Source organism: Chenopodium album, chromosome 14, assembly GCF_948465745.1.
Source record: "Chenopodium album chromosome 14, dcCheAlbu1.1, whole genome shotgun sequence".
In the NCBI taxonomy this organism is placed as follows: Eukaryota; Viridiplantae; Streptophyta; class Magnoliopsida; order Caryophyllales; family Amaranthaceae; genus Chenopodium; species Chenopodium album.
Genome location: NC_137847.1, coordinates 49,740,073 through 49,757,854, shown reverse-complemented (window position 1 = coordinate 49,757,854; position 17,782 = coordinate 49,740,073). Strand labels below are relative to the sequence as shown.

At 32.7% G+C, this 17,782-nt stretch overlaps 1 protein-coding gene across 2 annotated transcripts; it reads right to left on the bottom strand.

Moving 5' to 3' along the window:
* Nucleotides 1-7,013: 7,013 nt before the first annotated feature.
* On the bottom strand, nucleotides 7,014-17,782 carry LOC145577427 (uncharacterized). Of its 2 annotated transcripts, XM_081634854.1 has the most exons (5): nucleotides 17,166-17,782; nucleotides 11,766-11,815; nucleotides 10,950-11,027; nucleotides 8,464-9,079; nucleotides 7,014-7,759 (listed from the first exon to the last, which is right to left on the bottom strand). In XM_081634854.1, exons 1-5 carry the CDS (start codon nucleotides 17,319-17,321, stop codon nucleotides 7,205-7,207), a joined length of 1,455 nt encoding a protein of 484 aa, XP_081490980.1. In that variant the 5' UTR covers nucleotides 17,322-17,782; the 3' UTR covers nucleotides 7,014-7,204. The 2 variants fall into 2 exon arrangements, with proteins under 2 accessions (XP_081490980.1, XP_081490981.1); XM_081634855.1 differs by lacking the exon at nucleotides 10,950-11,027.

Below are 17,782 nucleotides of genomic sequence, written 5' to 3'. Positions count from 1 at the left end.
TGTATAAGTTGTTAATAACATCCAACAAACCTTTATATCAGACGTGTTTTAACAAACTAGAAAGTCAAAACGATACAATGTAAAAGTCAATACATGTAAGTATACAACTGATCAAATCAACCGACAGCCAACAACTAATTACCAAATTAGACCTCAGTAGAGCTATACTGAAATTAGTCACTTATTTTTGAATTTAACCAAATAATGATTTTAAAGTCAAAAAAGAAAGCCATGTAAAATCCAAAAAAAATTTAATTGAAGGGTTTGTTTGTATTGTAAAAGTTCTAAAAATCTTGTCTTATTCCACTTCTTTGAGAAATCCAAATGTTTTTTGGATTGATTGAGTTAAAAAATTCTGAATTATCCAGGTTTGAAAAAAGGTGGCAATACCCATTTACTCGTACAAAGTAATATGCTCGGTGGTGTTGGATAAATTATAAAGTACTTCGTATTTATCAATGGTAGTATGAAACAATTTTTCTACAAGAGTCCTTGAAGATTAGTCTTGGGTGCTCAAAATGAATATAAGGAAAATTGAGGTTAATTATGAAAGTGATTTTTAACTAATACTCCGTTCTACTTTCGTATTATTATCTTTAAGTAATCAAGAGAATTAGTGAAGAGGGACAAAATGAGTTAGAGAAATATCCAAATATGATTAATGTGAGTTGTGATTAATTGTCAGGACAATTAAGAAAAATTATGTATGTAGGATATGTAATATAAGTATACTGTATATACTTGTCAAAAAAAAAAAGTATATTGTATATGATTAAGCTATCTACTCCAACTATAATCAAACTTAAAATGCAACTTTATTTAACTAGTATGGATAACAAACTAGATGTGAATTGTGTTTATAAAGTTATAAATTTCAGAATTGCAACAACAGAAAGAAATGATAAGATTAAAGTTGACAAGCACATAACCAACAACCATATACTTCTATGTCAAATTTTGTAACATCAATTTTATTGCTTTATTTTATTTGCCTTTTAGATTTGTTTCATGTAAATTCATATTATCGTTGAGAGTAAAGACGTAAAATATAGCTCAAGTGGCTCTCTAATTAAATCTGAATATTCATAGTATCAATATACTTCGTACGAGTGGAGTACATGAATAATGTGTGTAGCATTATACGACTCTAAATATTACGTAGTATTATAATTGATTATATACTTAATTATTGATTAACACTGACTACTTTTGAACCTAGTACTTTTGCAATATTTTATTAATGGGTTCAGAACATACTTTTGTAGTTTAATACTTGTGAAAGTAAGATTACATAAATTAATCAAGGTTGGTGATAATATAATTAAATAAACAATGGGAAGATCAGCAAATAAGAAACTGCCATTTGATGTCCACCTTGAAATCTTTCCAAGCACCGCATGTGTCTCATCTCGGTTACATAGTCTAATGACATTATATAATATGCTTTTTATACATTCTATATTCCCCCTAATTTGTGGAAGATAGTATAATATAATTAATCTAAATATATATTATAGTTATAATTATAATTACTATTAAAACATAATGCTTGTATATTGATTGATGTAAATAAGGTCACTGTTGTTTGTACACAAAGATAACAGGTGTCGATTTGGCTAGTAAAAAACCAGCACATTTCATTGTAAAAGTAAGCTAAAAAACAAATTAAACTTCCTTTTTTTGTCCAAAACTTGTACAAACATACACATCTAGAGGAAATTTGTAATCTCAATAATCTAGAGTCTTAGACTTGAAATTTTGGTCAACAAGACTTTGCAATTCAATCCTCTACTCAAAATTAAACTTAATTTACCGTGTCACATATCGAGTATAATTGTAGGTTATGTCATAGTCATTGGGGTGTCAATTTAAATCATTTATAGGGTTTGTGTTGTGTCTAATTTACAGCCCGATTATTTTAGATTTGAGTCATATTAGATTATTATGTCCATGCATGTTAAATTCAATATTATTTTGGATTTTTTTTTTTCGAAGTTTTGATAGATCTAGTTACATTTTGCTTAATAATTTCCAGCTTAATAAAACCTGTTATGCTTGGTTGAAATTGTTCCTACAAGTGGTGTATGTATGCTAGTAAGTTGTAATAATCCTTCGTTTTCGTTGTTAAAGTAAAACAACTCCATAAGATTTCGTGGCTTAGTTGAGCACTTATAAAAAGTGAGAGTAATTGTCCATTATGACGTTATTAATTAGTGGTTATAAAGTTGGAGTGTAGTTGTGTAATTGTCCTTTTAATGTATATTAAAGTTGTCATGAAAGTTTTTTTTTTTTTTTTTCCAAAGTCGTGTAAAATTTCAAATCATTACTCGTAGCAAATTTTAGATTGAATTCCAGCTTCAGAATGTGCCAACAATTTCGGTATTTAATAAATCTCATGTAGAAATTTTAGTTTGAAGGGGCACTTAGAAAAAAAAAAAAAAAATTAATAAGAAAAATGCTTGTTCTAAGGATTGAACCTAAGGCAAGTGTATTACCAGTGAGACAAAGCTAGTTTAATATCATGTATTTCGTTGAAAACTGTATTTAACCTATTAAATTGCACTTTATATAAATTAAAAATCTGATTTTGGTGGGGGTGTGACTCCGCCTTTGCTTGTGTGGTTATTTAACATACATATATCAATAATAAATTAATAATCGCATAAAAAACTCCTCCAATGAAAAAGAATTTCTAATTTTTTTTTCTCACCTTTAAAATAAATAAGTTTTAAAATACTCGCGCTGACAAGTAATAACTATATAAGTATATATTTATTGAATAAGCATAATATGTAAAATATAAAAAAATCCACTCGATTATTACACATATACACGAAATAAGTTAGGGAGGGAAAGTGGGAGACAAATAGGAAGTAGAAAGAATGGTGGATATGGGATTGATCCATCAACCAACGGAATGGCGAGGAGGAACATACTTTCTCCGTTTATTTTTAGTTGACACGTTTGTCAATGCACAAATTAAATCATTAATATCTTTAATTACGACAAACAAAAATTATAAAAAGTTGATATTTTGAAAATAAACATTGTGACGAATCTAACAAGATCTCACTCGACTATATTTTTCCTTACACATAAATCACAAAACATGGTCAAAGGGAGGTATGTGAATAATGCTAAAGTCAAAATGTGTCAACTAATAAAAACGGAGATAATATTACATAAGATTATAAAGAAATCGATATTGCTAACGAGCGCCTCGGGGCGTTAGATAAGGAGAAATTATATTGGTTGAAATGGTACTAAGTTAGGAATTTATGACAAAATCACGCGTCGTTTGGTGTAATTAATGTTAATTTTACTCTAATATTTACACTTTAATTCTCTTATCTAACGCCCCAGGGGCGCTCATTAGCTTTTGCCTAAAGAAATAATTGGATCTTATATTCTTGTGTGCTAAGAATTGCATCAAGTACGAGTAATTGACATTACAAGATTTACAACAAAGGTGTTTACTCAATAGTTAATACGGCCACTAAATTAATAAAATTATCGTCCTTCACACCGAATCCTACTCCTACTCACCACCTTCCAACCACCAGCCATTAGACACACTATGTTACTCCAATAAACAATAACCATCAATTAACACACATAAAATTAATCAGAGCATTCACTCCCAAATTCACGTACAACGTTAGATGCATTCCTAATTAGATGCGTTCCTAATCAAGCATACATGTCACGTATCACCCCACTTTTTAATTATAAAGTTGTCATGTCATTCAATGAGAAATACTTCCTTTGTTCTCTAGAGACAGTCATGTTTTGTGATTTTACATAGTTAATAATAAGGAAAATAAGATAGTGAAAATTAATGATTAGATGTCACAAATATCAAGTAGTCTTTTACTTGTAATCTTGAATTAGTAATTAAAGTATTAAAATAGTGTGTGGCATCTGGTTTGATTGATGTTTTATATTGTTACTTTAATTTCATAGTGTATTAGTTTACTAGTTCCAAAATATAAACTATATAATGGAAATTAACAGATATTAGAAACAATTTTTTTTTTCAAAAAAAAATTAGACACAAATGCGAACGCACAAAATGAACACCCCCAATCCAAGTTACTAGTAGATAGCTCAAACGATACAAGTTCAAATTTTTTCTTGTTGGTCTCAAATTCAAAGTTGCATTCTTAGAACAATGACCCAAAACCTAATGATTTACTACCTCCATTACATGTTATGTGTAACGATTAGACATTTTTCCTCTCTGCTTTATGTCAAATCGTTGCACATAACCTGTAACGGAGGTAGTAATTCAAACCAACACTCTATATCATTCAAGTGCAAAATTATACTGTAACAGGTACAAAATAATTCATAATAATGTACTCCCTCCATCCCTTAATTAGATAGCTAATTCTCTTTATTATTATGTGTGCAATAAATGCTAGAAATAAGCATCTAATAAAAATACGGAGAAAGTATAATTTATAAGGCATTGTTATTAGGCTTGTTCACGGATCGGATATCAGAAATTGATATCCGAATTCGATCCGAAAATTTCGGATATCCGATATCCGATATCCGAAATCATTCGGATCGGATGTTTCGGATATCCATTATCCGATATGAAAATTGTATAAATCTCATTAAATGTTTTGCTTTTTGTATCGTTAAGCATAGTAGTCTTTTAGAAGACCATTTAATACATAATAAACTAATAAAGTCTATTTAATTACCACAAATACAAAAAACTATAACAGTAGCAGCCTTCTTCGTTAGTTTGGCGAGAAGACCAACAAATCGGTGAGCAAACCCAACAATAGAGGAGACACATACACATATTAAAAATCAAAAATCCCAACAAATGAATCCTTGTAATCTTTTAATTACCAGAGGAGAGTTGAATGGTGATTTGTTGAGCAACGGAGAACAAACCAACAAATTGGCGACTGAACGAAGAAGATCGAAAATTAAAAAAGAAAATTAGGCCCATGTATTCAGGGGTTGCAGAAGATTGAGGAATCGACTTTAGACCAACAAAGAGCAAAGATTACGAACCAAAATTAGACTAAGTTACCACCGAAAAAAACACAGAGGTGGCTGAGTGACTGAGCGGCGGAGTGAGGAATATAGGGTTCCTTAGAGAGATGAGAAAGAGGCGGAAGTAGGTGAGAACTGAGAACTCACTAGGTTTGTTGGGTACTAGAAATTATTTTATAATATTATTATAAAAATATTTTTGAAAATTTTTTATTTTACTGATGTATTGTCATGTACATATCAGGCTTACAATTTTAGATATCAGTTCGGATATCTGAAAGAAATATCCGATATCCGATAATATTCGGATATTTTTCGGATATCGGATATCCGAAAATTTGAAAATCAATATTTGAATTTGTATCCGATATCCGTTTTTTCGGATCGGATATCAGATCCGAAATGATTTTTCGGATCGGATATCCAAAAAATCGGATCAAATACGGATCGGATTTTCGGATTTTCGGATTCTCGGATAGTTTTGAACAGTCCTAATTGTTATAGCTCCAGGCCTCCAGAGTAACCGTGTAAATGTACTCCGTATTAGTTTAGCAATTTAAGGCATTAAAATCGTGGTACATCATATTAATTTGCTGAATCCCAATAAAACACCCCAAAATTTGCAATACCCAATAAGCAATACGTACATTCCCCATAAGCAATTTAAGCTACTCTAACAATAAAACAGAACATTGAATTTCATTACATTAAATTTTTATATCAGAACACAAAATAGTTTATTTCTTTATTTTTTATTTTTTTTTTGGAAAATTTGTTATTATTAATTCCAACCCTAAACGATTTACTTTCATTAATCCCAACTTTGGGGGGTATTTTCTTTCATCAGGCCCAAACCGGTCAACAACAGTCAATAACCTGTTATACCAAGTTATTGGACACGTGTCAAGTCTGTCAACATGTGGCCTTTAAAAAAAAAAAGTTACCTTTTCATCAGATCCTCGGTCATTTGACCAGATGAAAGAAAAAGACCCCAAAGTTGGGATTATTTAGGAATAATCGATAGTTGGGATTAATGAAAGTAAGTGGTCCAAAGTTGGGATTAATATAACAAAATATCCTTTTTTTTTTTTTTTTTTTTTTTAAGTTTAGGGCCTGTTCATATTTATTTAATTTCAGTTCAGTTCAGTTCAGCTCCAATCAGTTCAGTTCAGCTTCTAATTTCCCTCTCTCATAAAATATTCATTTCAGCTCAGTTCAGTTCAGTTCAGTTCAGCTCTAATCAGTTCAGTTTAGTTCAGCTCCAATCAGTTCAGTTCAGCTCAGTTCAGTTAATGTGAACATGCCCTTAGACTGTGGTAAAACAATTGGAATTTCCAACGTTCAAGAACCATTAGTTAAGCTATGCTTTGATATTAGTAGTACATTGCTTCTACGCACTTCTCATGCTGCTGACTGATGTTGTGCATTGGGCGTTGGACTACGTAGTCCATGGTACGTATGTTAGAATTTTTCGTGTTTAGTAATTTCAACGACTGTAACAAACAATGATCTAAATGTCTCATTTTCTTGTCAACGATGTTTTTAGACATTACATTTGTTATCATATTTTTAAAAACATTGTTTTTAAATCTCGTGTTGTATTGTTTAAATAATTATATATATGATTGTAAAGAAAACCAAGGAGATTTTTAAACTAGAGTTGATTGTAAGATATATATTCATAGTCATATTTACACGATTTTCTTATACTTTTGTCAAATTTGGTAGACCAAAAGATTAGAAAACTTATATGGAACCCCATTTTAATGTGTCTTCAAAGGCAAAATGATAATCTAAATCCTGCACATATGAATAGGTAGAAATTTTGAATTATATTTCACCAGTTTTCCTTTATTTTCTTCATCATAAGGCTATGTAGCCCGAACTGTTTCCTCGCAGTAAATTCATTCGTTGTATGTTAAGGATGTGGATGTACTCTATGACGGACTGCATGTCTCACAATCCCTGTACCAGTAAAAGGAGAAACACAATGAATCTACCATAACTATTGCTCTTATCATAAGGCTGTACATCTTTTGGTTGGTTAGTCGTTTACAACTACAAAAGGAGGGATCGTTTGCAACAAAAGTTGAGTTAAGATGAGAACTAACACTGAGCACAGAGGATAGGGGAAGTTAGGAGGGCGAGAAGAAAAAAAAGCTATGTTCCTACATACTTTCTAGCCCGTCTACTTGACTCTAGCTCTCTTTCTCACCTTCATGGGAGTTTCAGCTTGTATACCAGCATTACCCCGTCTAACACGCCCAACTTTCCCTCGCTTTCCCTGAATTTTCTTTGTTAAAGCAGCTGATTCTGCAGAGGATGGTGAACCCACAATGCCAGGAGGTTGACCAGACACTTTGCGAGCAACAACAATAGACGTACCCTGAGCATTTTTTACTGCAATTACTGGCTGGTTCAAAATCTTGCTGTTGAAGGGCCGAGCACTTCTTGGTTTTGCTGTTGGTTTGTGCATTGGTGTTTTCGGAGTTTCTGCAGCACCAAACTTGTTGCCGGTCACTTTATAATGTTGATGTAACGTCTTAGTAACTAGGTCTCTAAATACTAATGCACATTTGTATTCTCTTGTACACTTGGAGTAGAAAACTAGAGCGTTGTTGGCAAGAAGCAACAAGTCCCGCAGAAGTTCAATTACTGATGTGATACTTTTGTTGGAGATTCTTGATCTGATTGTGTCAAGATCCATGTGCTGTCGTATGATCCTCTTATATCTAGCTCTCTTCTGCAACAACAAATCAGATTAACAATTGCACTAATCAGCAACATGGCTCAAAACTTCAGTAGTAGTCATTTAAAGAAAAAAAAAATGGACTAAAAAATAATCCTAGCTCTTAGAAGCAGAAAGTCTGATGCAATAGTGATGCGACTCCATCCCTAATTATCTGTTAATATTTAGTAAACTTGAATCATCAGCTACTTCGTATAAGATACTAGCAATGAAAATTTGCATAGTACATATTGGGAGTTGGGTTACACTACCATGGAAGTTGTTATGGAACTTGCAAAATTACACAAATGCATTACCATTATTTTCTTATATTATTTCTTATCAAATGAGCTGAGTGCAAGGTGAATAACAAACAAAAAGCAGCATGGAGTAAAAAAGCAACATGAATTTCAGTTAACAGCTATGGCATAATTAATTAGCATGGTCAACAATAGAAATAACAGTGAGGAAGATTATAAACATCAGTATTTGGTAGAGTTGAACTAACTAATCATTTCACTTCATTTCCCATTGTAATAATACCCTAAAATTATGATCAGAAATGTCCAAGTTTTAATGTCCTCCCTAATGAGCCAAGTCTCTAATACTCAATGCTCAGTAGTCGCTCCCTCTGATTACCATGCATCTGGGACAAAGGGTTGAAGGAAGGCGGAAGAGAAGGGGAGGAGGGGATTATTCAAGAATCTAACTGTTCATACCTGGCTATCTAGTCGGCGCCTGAACACAGAGGCATGTTCATTCTCCATTATAGAATCTAAGATCTTTACAAATTCATCCATTCCCTGCTCACTCGTACATGGATTCTGAACATTTGCATCGGGAGCTATTACAGGCTGGACATTGCCTCTTGTCACTTTTTCGTTAGCTACAGTTATCATTATATCAGGTGAACACCTGAAGTTATTTTCTCCAACACTTCCACCCTTTCCGTCCTTGTTCATCTCCTTTCTTCTCCTCTTCCCTCTTTTCTTCTTGATGTGTACTCCATGCTCCAAGAGCATGGTTTCCGCTATTTTGTCTATACCAGGAAACTTCTCTAACCTCATACATGGCTCCAAAACCACAGGCTTTCTCTCTCTCTTCTCTACTGATGCTTCAGTAGCAGCAGCTTGGCACTGTGGTATCGAATTTTCCCGGGTTTCCTGAGTGAAACTACCAGCAGATGACCTATCCCGGGATACGTCTTTACCAGAAGATTCATTTTCTCCTGATTTGACTAAAGGTTCCAAAGACTCAGCTGCACTACAGCCAAGATCAGCATAACTACACACTGCTTTCTCAGATTTCAAAGTTTCAAGTTTTGTTTCTAAAGAGCTGCAAGAAAATTTATTTGACATAAATTAGTGTTAATAGACTTGTGACAGCAGTATAGAGTTATATGCTGGTCAAGGACTAATTAAGAATAAAAGAAGGGAACTAAGTACTATCATTGAACAAATCTAACAAGAAATCTATCTAAAAAAAAAAAAAAACAAAAGGTGATCATAGTGTGTCTTACAACTTTACCGAGGTCTATCAACAATGTTGCTCTACAGGTTCATTAATTTTGCTAGAAACTTGTGTTATTCTATGTTTACAGTGCTTCTATACAACTCCTTGCATCCCATATTTAACTTCCCAAAACTAAAGAAGTATGAAGAGGTTCCAAATAGATTGTTAAAATAGAAGTTTAAGAATTGATAAAAGGAAAAAGGTTTTTATGTAATGGAAAGAAAAATTAACCTTCACCTAAATAGAAAAATTGAGAAAGAAAACTATTTTTATTTTTGAAAACTAAAAAGGAAGCACCTCTGAATTAAGTAGAGCTAAAGAGAACAAAAAAAAAAAAAAAAATTGTATCCACCACCAAAGCCCTGTTTGTTTTGACGGAATACATTATCCAAAAAAATGATTATTCATTTTCCATTGCTTGGTTAGTAAGGATGGAAAAAAATTTTATTAAAGGTGGAAAATAGTTCTCTCAAAGGTGGAAAATGTTTCCTTTTGAAAAGAAGATACGCCAAAATTTCTTCCCTATTCCTTACATTCCTAATCTCTACTCTCATCAATCTCTTCCCTTCCACTTTTATTTTTCCCTTTCTCTATAATTTTTGTTGTAATAAGGAAACAAACAAAAGAAAACTATTTTTACAATTGTGCTTTCCCTTGAAATGATATTCCATTGAGAATCATTTTCCAAAAACAATTTTTTCGTTAAAACAAACAAAGCCTAAGTGTTAATTGGTAATTCTTGACAATAATATATAAAAATCAAACTAAAGAAGAAGGGAAGGAAAATTCAGAGGTTTCTTCCAAAAAAAAAGAGAAATTAGCACTTACTAACACAAAAATTCCTGTATGAAAAAAAATATAGAACACATACATGAAATGCAGCAAGGGTACTAAACAACTTTATAAAAAGAACCCATAGCAACAGGGATTCTACAGTGCAACCAACTTCAAAGTACGGATTAGGTCTTCAGCAAGCACTTTCTGTGCAAAGTTTTATCTATCTCATGACTCACCTCAATGCTTGAATGCATTTCTTCTATTACATAGAATATTCTAAGCTATTGTCTAACACTTATTGATTGGGAGTTTTGGGACGATTGTTTGCTTGTCTCAATTCCTATACATACATAGAATATCCTAAAGCTATTGTCCAACACTTATCGATTGAGGGGGTCTTGGGACAATTGACTGCTTGTCTCTATTCCTATACATACATAGAATATCCTGAAGCTATTACACTTATCGATTGGAAGTTTTGGGACAATGGTCCGCTTGTCTCTATTCCTATACATACATAGAATATCCTAAAGGCAAGAATAAGTGAATTAATAAAACTTTTAAAAAATAAAAAAAGAAAAGAAAATAAAGGCAAACTTGACTTAAGATATAAATCAGGCAACTATCGCATTTGGACTGTTGTACTTGTATTGGTCAAGATAATAATCTGCAAACAAATATTAAAACCTCAAAAGCACATTTTCGTGACTTGTAGAATCTGTTTAACCACCCCTCCAACTCCCACAATTTCGGCAACAACAGTCAAATACTCTGACAAATTGGAATAAACATTAGCCAGGTTAGAGGCCAAACAAAGGGTCGAGGACAAGGGTTTGATAAGGTGGCATGAATGCATTAAAAAAGTCAGCTGCACCACAAACACCATGATTGTCACATGTCAATTACTATTACTTACCCAATTGATTCCTCCGATTTCTCCAACTCTCTACGTAATTCATTTACACGGTTTTTCCGCAACTCTTCAAACCAAGCACTAGGATAAACCAAAATACAAACAGCAAGTTAATTACTGGCAATTTTAGAGGTTGAGATTGAGAAAGATATTTTCAGAGCAAAATGGGTTATATAACACAAGAAAAAAACGCCTTACTTGTTATTACAACCCAACAAAGCATATATAAAGACTATAATTATTTGCAATCCCATCTTATGACATGCATAGATCTGTGATCGGCATATAAAATTGGACTTTCTCTCACATTTTTCAGACACTACAGTCTTCACAGTAAGGATTTTATTTTATTTATTTATTAACTTATTTTCATTTAGGTGGAAAAAGGGGTAGACGAAGATTAAAACTATTATACTACATTACTGCTAGAGTCAGTAAACATGGGAATCTAATGGTTCTGCCAGAATCCATTAGTCGGTTAGTCCTCTCTAACAGACATTATTATCATAACTCATACTTTGTATTTCAAGTTTACTCCTCACTTTTAAACATTAATAGTAATTCGTAAATGTAATCTCATTTTGGGTCAACTCTTCAGCCAGACAACAGACAGTAGATGCAAATGCCAATGAGAAGAGTTTGACATGGCACATAAATCAACAAAAAAAGTTTTGGATCATATTGAAAAGTGCTATAGTGCAAAACTGCAAACAGATGATGATGATCGTTTAGTTTGTTGAACATTTAGAACATAATCAAATAGTCTGAACTGAACCAAATTAAAACAGTGGCATCAATTCAGCAAAGCACTATACTTACGAACAGTCAGAATAACACTCTTGCAGCACCTTAAATTTAGCTTTGCACACCTGCAGTTATTTAATCATCATATTAGATATTAGTTAACTTATCATGGTATATAAAAGGAAAGCAAGAAACTAATACAGGAGGCATCAACGGATGAAGGGAAAATGTCAAATCCCTTGGTCCAAACCAATCATGAAAGATCACAAGCGACAAATTATCTTAGTAACTATGTAAAACCAGGGACCTAAACCAGGGACCATCAAGGTAGTGCAAACAATGAAATACATATCCACAAATTACCATCATGCATATATAATATCCATACCAAAATGTATGGCCCAGATGCAAAAAGCTCACAAGAACAAACTTTCCAATAACATGCACAGAAAATTTCTCAAATTAGTGTTCTAAAGTTCCAATGTTACAACCAGATCATTCTCAGAATAAGTAATATATACTTCAAACAAAAGACAAACTTGCTTTCTTGTGTACCCAAATCTGATTTCTAAGTAGTATATAAAGTTTTAAGCAAAGATTGACAGCAAAATATGCACCACTTAGTATGTGAAGTAGTAATTCACATTCTATGAGGATTGCTTAACATAAAAGTTCAAAGTAGTATAGAAACTATTTTAAGCTTCAAGCACCTAACTACAGTCCAAAATGTGAATTCAAGAGGTGTATAACAGAGCCCTCTTCTTACCAGGCATTACAGCCCCATGAAACAGTAACATCGGCAGACTACTACAAACCCATAGTTCTAGTCCATCCAGCGTTAATATCAAAGTACTAACACAGCAAATGATTAACACCCAGCTCCATCCAACAATCAATAATTAATGACCAAATACTGCCCATAATCAGTAATAACTCATAACCTTGAAAATAGAGGCAAAACTCCATAGTACACAAGAAAATAAGACCTTGACTAATGCTGTACAAATTGCAGACTTCAGAATTTCAATTTCCTATTTAAGAAGCTATCATCGTAATAGACATTAGACAATATGTAAGTCCTCTTGATAGCAAGCAAATTGGGGAAAGGATATTCTGCTCAATATCATCATAGTGCAGTCAGCTGTATTCTGTATGAGGTTTAATTTATAAATTGAAAATCGCAGCGAAAGTCAAAAAGAGTGCAACCAACTTCTATAAGTGCACAACAGGAAGGAAAATAAGAAATGTCCAAAACACACAATAGACAGCATCGTCCTGTCAATCATATAATCAAAAGTTACCTGTCACATTAGCCCTACGTTTCTGTTATTTTCACATTAAGGTTATTTAAACACTTAAGAGTCTAGAAAAAGCTAACAGCAACCAAGATTTGATTCACTAAAAAACACTGGAGTGCACAGATTGCTTGCCCTCAAAAAGATAAGAGCTCCAGTGAGCTATCCAGCACAAACATGCTAATAGTTACCCGGGGGAAAGGACAAGATATGAAATAGAATTAAGGATCTCTTATGAACTCTAATAACCTAGAACTTTAGGTTCCAGTATAACAGTATTCCATGTTCCTGCTAACCAATTCATCGAGGCGGTAAAGATATAAGACATCTTCAAAGACCAATTAGTAGCAACAACAGTTACAACACATATTCACAGATAAATGAAATAAAACTCCAAATAACTGTTAGGAAATTAAATTCAGGATATTTTTAACCTGCAATTGAAGAGCAGTGGGCATGCGTTGGTGTCAACAAGTGTTAAATTGGTGATCTCAACAAGAACTCGGCAGCTCAGCTTATGGTATATGTTTGAATAATTTATTTATATTGTTTTTATTATGCGTTGGTGTCAACATAATAAAAACAATGTTATAAAAAACTACCTGATAAAAGGTAAATGTTATAAGAAACAACCTAATAAAAGGTAAAATATCGTAAAATACTTCCTCTAACGAATTTCCACCTTTGACCCACCTCAAAATACCCCCGAAACCACCGCTTTCATCCCCAACCAAAACAACTAGCTTAGAATTGCCTCCACCACTCTGAAACCACTTGCCAACCCCAAAACTACCACATCTAACCTCAAAAACCACCACCCCAAACAGCCCAAAGCACAAAACTACCCACACAAACTCGAAATATCCCCCAACCACCCCAAATATAACCTTATCATCTTGAAAAACAACCCCGCAGGGATCTGTGGGGTGTTTTGAAGTGAGTTAGCGCCGTAAAATTAAGTCATAGTGGAATTTCGGTCAAAGGTAGTATCTTACAACATTTTACCTTTTATTAGTAGTTTCTTACAATATTTTTTAATTAGGTAGTTTCTCATAAAATTTCACTGATAAAATATCATTTTTTTTTTTAAAATGAGAATATATTGTGCTATATTTATTCCAGATTTTAGTGTTGTAGTTAAGGATAAATTGTATGAAACTAGGAAAGAAAATTTCTTGGTTAAGTTGGTTTCTTCTTAATTGTATCCTAGTAGTATTGTGTTAGAGGGACTGATTGGGTATATAAATAGCCAAACTAAAGATTCATATGCCATTGTTATTGATATGTGTGAGAAATACAACTTTAAGGTATGGGATTGTATTGCTGATAACAATTTTGATTAATAATACAAGTTGTGACATGGGTTTACCAAGTTAAACTATGGTGTGTGTGCTTTGCCAATATGATTATTCTCTTACTATTTCTAACCAAGTTACCGATTGTATCAAAAGCCAAGGGTTGAGATGCATAAAGGATAAAGGTGGATGGAAGTTCAAGATTAAATGAAAGAATTTTAGGAAATTTGTTGACATGCAAATGGTATGAGATTACGTGCCGTATCGACTATGTGGTTGGCCCATGCAACAAAAAACAAGTATGATGTTCTAAGGAAACGAACCTTAGAAAATAGACAAAATCTTTGGCTAACAAAGATATTTCACAAGGTATGACTGGACTCGAGATGGAAGACAATAGAGAGTTAAATCATGTAAATCACTTAAATAGCTTGAATCCTTCTACTAGTGACCTTGCCAAATAATACAATAGTGTAATTTCTTCTTTAATGGTAGGGAAAACGGAGTTGGCTTTAGAAGGGACGATTGTTCTTCTAAAATGATTATCGGTGTTTCAATGATGATTATCTATTTTTGAGACCAAGTAGACTTAAGGGGATGATTGTTAGGAAACAAACCCAACATGGTAATGGTGATGGGTTCCAAATAATATGAAACAATACAGTTCATTATTGGACTTGCAAAGTTGCAATTGAGGAGCAATGGGCACACATCATGATAAGTACTCCCTCCGTCCACTTTAATAGGTCACATTTGGTTACTCAATGATTATGTAATTGACCTTAGATATGATAATTTATAAATTCATAATTACCTTTGATGATTTATACAGTTGTTAAAATCAAACAATAAAGCTCATTATAATTTAAATTTATTTATAACTACAGTTAAAAATAAAATAAAAGGAAAATTTGTCATAAAGGTCCTCTTATAATGTAGCACAAAAGGTCCTTTTATCACACTTAGGTGTTGAGAGGGTTCTATGACCGGAATTCGACCATTAATTTTTTTTCGGCCAAAAAAAGTCACATGTGTTGTATATGACCAATCCTTTTTTTCCCCCTTTCCCCACTTTTCCCCTTCACCTAGTTCGATTTGTCTTCAATTGCATTTAATTTTAATGTGATAGACTAGAATCGGCATTTGATGATTTTTTTTCACAAAATAAGGTTCGTGTTGAGGTTGACGATGAAGAAATTAGGGTTTAATAAAGGAGAAAAGGTGAAAAGGGGAAAAAATGGATTTTTGTGCAAGGGCATGTGAATTTTTTTGGTTGGTAAAAAAAAAAGTCAATTGCCGAAATTCGGTCAAAGGACCCTCGTCACAACCTAAGTGCGATAAAAGGACCTTTTGTGCCACCTTTTTTGTAAAAAAAAACTTTACAACAAAAAGACCTACTTAAAAGGACCTTTCTGACAATACTTCAAAATTTTTGACATGCAAAAATTGCCAATTGATGGTAGAAAGCTACTATTAAATCAAATCAAATCCCTTGTTCCTTCTCTCTCTCCACTGTCCACGCTCCGACTTTACAACCTTCACATTTACGGCAACAACTATAGATGTGCCACCATCTCCACAACTTTGGCACAACAACAAGAACGAAGAAGCTGCCAATGACATAGTCTTGGCCTGTGGACAGACAATTACCAACACGGGACAAAAAATGGCAATGAGGTATGAAGAGGTGCATCTAAAATAATGTTGGTGACATATGAAAAAGACTTGCTGAAAGTCAATTTCATTTTTGTATTCTTGATGAAAGACAATTTGTTATAAATATGAGATCAAATCAATATCAAAAAATATGTGTAATATATATTTAATCTCATATCTCTAATACAATTTCTGTACTATTTTGGAGAGAATTAGGAATGAAATTCCTTAATTTTATATAGAGTATTTGATATCAACTACGAGTATTGTCTATTGAGATATTGATATTAGGAATGAACAAGTTTATATCAGGTATTTAAGTGTTCATATCAATGTTGATATCATATACAAGAATTAAATTGTTGATATCCATATCAGATATGGAAATGCTGTTAGATGTTTAAAGTTGATATCATACATTAAAATGTTGGTATCATACATTAAAGAGTTGATATTATATATTGAAATATTGATATCATATATTAAAATGTTGATATCATTATTTATTTTCACTTAAATCTCCTTATATGTAGGCAGTGCAGCCCTGTAAGCCTTTACAATAATTTATAGGTACACCGAAAGAAAGGTGAATGTGAGCCAAAGGGTTTTTTCTAAAACAACTTCTCTTGGGTGCACCTACCGGCTACCTCTAAGCTCTAAGTGCACCCGGGTGTTTACTAGATGGAATAGCTTAATACTTAAAACTTTATGTAATAGAAATGTGGCTTATTAAATTGGAAATAACGGAGTAAGCAACATTCTATATTTAGTAAGCTCCTATTACTTTCAAGTTAGCCACATTATCCTCGATCTATATGTAAGCTTCAATAAATTCCATCTATATTAAGTTTTAGCTCGACCATAAATTTATTTAACCTAGATAGATCACTCATCTACGGCTAATATTAGGATACATAATCCAACCCGACCACGCATAAAATTCATTTTTAAAAAAAAAATCAAATATATATGGGTAGATTATCCGTTGAGTAAATGTAACAATATTCCGAAACCATCACTACGCCATAAAATAATGACAAAAGGCAAAAACCAAATTCCATTTTTAAAGAATTCCACCAATCATAAAATAATACAATAACCAAGATATTCATGAAATAATCAAACCTCATACATTATGACATTATGACAAAATAAATAAATAAATAAATAAATAAATAAATAAATAAAATGAAATAAAATAAAAAAGAGGAGAGAGAAAATGGATATACCTTAGGAGTAAAAAAGTAAGGGTAAAGAGAACGGGTTTGGAGCTCCGAAGCAATAGCATCCCAATTGTGAGAACCATGTCTAAGAACAGCCCCACCTAAGATCAATTCTTCCCATGTACCCCATCGCACCTTATCATCCCCTCTTTCCTCCACCATTTAACCTACGCACCCCTGTCTCACGTTAGCATCCACCACTTTCTAGAAACCCCAGATCAAAATAACTCTAAATTGTCAAGCAGATTACGCAGAAAACCAGAAAATGGTTTCAAATTGTAAAGGGATTCCGTTTTCTGGGTAGAAAAGCGGTTTTCAGGCTCAATGAGAGCGGTTTTCCGGTAGAATTTCCGGTTTTACTTTTAAAAAAAAAGTAATAATTTTTTTTAAAAAAATTTTCCTATTTTCGGAATTTGATGATTTTAATACAGTAAAAATTTTAGGAAGGATAAGTGAGCGTAAGACATGGGGTTGACAGATTCTATTTGAGAAAATGAATAAATTTTACTTTTTGTTTTTTTTTTTATTTTTATGAGAAACTTTGAAAATTGAATGAAAGAGCGAAAATTGTAGAGAGAGAAAATAGAGAGAGATTGTCAGGGGAATATGGATGATGGAGAGAC